General features: G+C 39.1%; 1 protein-coding gene across 1 annotated transcript; it reads left to right on the top strand.

Annotated features, from left to right (window-relative positions):
- Positions 1-990: 990 nt before the first annotated feature.
- SARC_16624 (hypothetical protein) lies at positions 991-1,193 on the top strand (the record flags this gene model as incomplete). The annotated part of the gene is made up of 1 exon (XM_014289270.1): positions 991-1,193. A coding segment is annotated over one exon (203 nt), but the record flags the coding sequence as incomplete, so codon positions are not given.
- Between the last annotated feature and the right edge of the window lie 26 nt (positions 1,194-1,219).

The raw sequence follows: 1,219 nt of genomic DNA, 5'->3' as shown, positions 1-1,219 counted from the left end.
ATCATCTAACACCCCTTATTCCCTCGTCAGGTTGCTCACATGTTCGCAGCAGTGGCACAGCAGCAATTGTCTCAGCAGACAATGGTATGGATGGCATTACACGCACGAGAAATATACGATATCGACATCCAAGTGGAAGCACCAAATATCTTATTCCCTCAGAGGTTTGTAAAATGGATACCTTTTTTTATGTATGTATGCATGCATGCACGTATGTATGTATGTATGTATGTATGTATGTATGTATGTATGTATGTATGCATGTATGTATGTATGTTTGTATGTATGTATATATATATGTATGTATGTATGTCTGTATGTATGTCTGTATGTATGTATGTATGTATGTATGATTTGTGTCGCTTCTTTTCTGCTGGTATGTTTTGCCTTGATGCTGCCTGTATAATTGCTATATTTGCGTATGTATTCATGTACGTATGGAAGTAGCATGTGAGTTTATGCTTCATGTGTGTATTGGTTGTTTAAATTTGTATTGATGTACGTAGTATGTGTGTGTATGTATCATATATGTTATTTTCCGAGATGTCTCCTTATAGTCGTGTATGTTTGTGTCTATTGTTGGATATAGTAGGTGTGTATGTGCATGTATCATATCTATACTTTTCTGATGCGTGTTTGGCATTTATTGGTGGGTATGGGCTATATAAGCAATGCAATCTACAAATTAATACTTATTAAAGTAGTACCAAATATAAATACTTTTAATTCTAAAAAAGTAGTATTAATCATTACAGTATCAATTAAAAAGGACATTGCTTGGATGTTGTTAGATGGACGAGAGACGTACGATATCGAGTCTATTAATAGATTGCAATACATTGTTATATTTATAGACTCGATGATCCAGAGAGTGCGCTGGTCAGTATGGATCTGGGTCGGTTCTTTAGCCATATTTACCCTTCCATTGTGTTCTATAATTAGAGGTCTCCCGCCATTCTATTTATAGACCGCTCTCCATTCTATTTATAGACTGTACGACTCCCCAGGGTGCCCTGGCCATTATGGATCTGGGTCGGTTGCACGTGGTTTCGCAAACAAACGACCGCCAGTCCGCACGCGTGCAGCAGAAACACTCACTCGCCCACACTGGCTCAGACAACGAGTTTGCTACCCCTCCCGAAAGCATGGAGGATCTACCCAGGAAGGATAGCAAGACACAAGCAGGTAGGTAGGGCCTACCGGTGCGTGTGTAGATTTA

The sequence above is a fragment of the Sphaeroforma arctica genome (assembly GCF_001186125.1).
Source record: "Sphaeroforma arctica JP610 unplaced genomic scaffold supercont1.8537, whole genome shotgun sequence".
NCBI classification, from domain to species: Eukaryota; class Ichthyosporea; order Ichthyophonida; genus Sphaeroforma; species Sphaeroforma arctica.
Note: the sequence above shows the minus strand (reverse complement) of the source record. Positions and strands in the feature narration are given on the sequence as shown.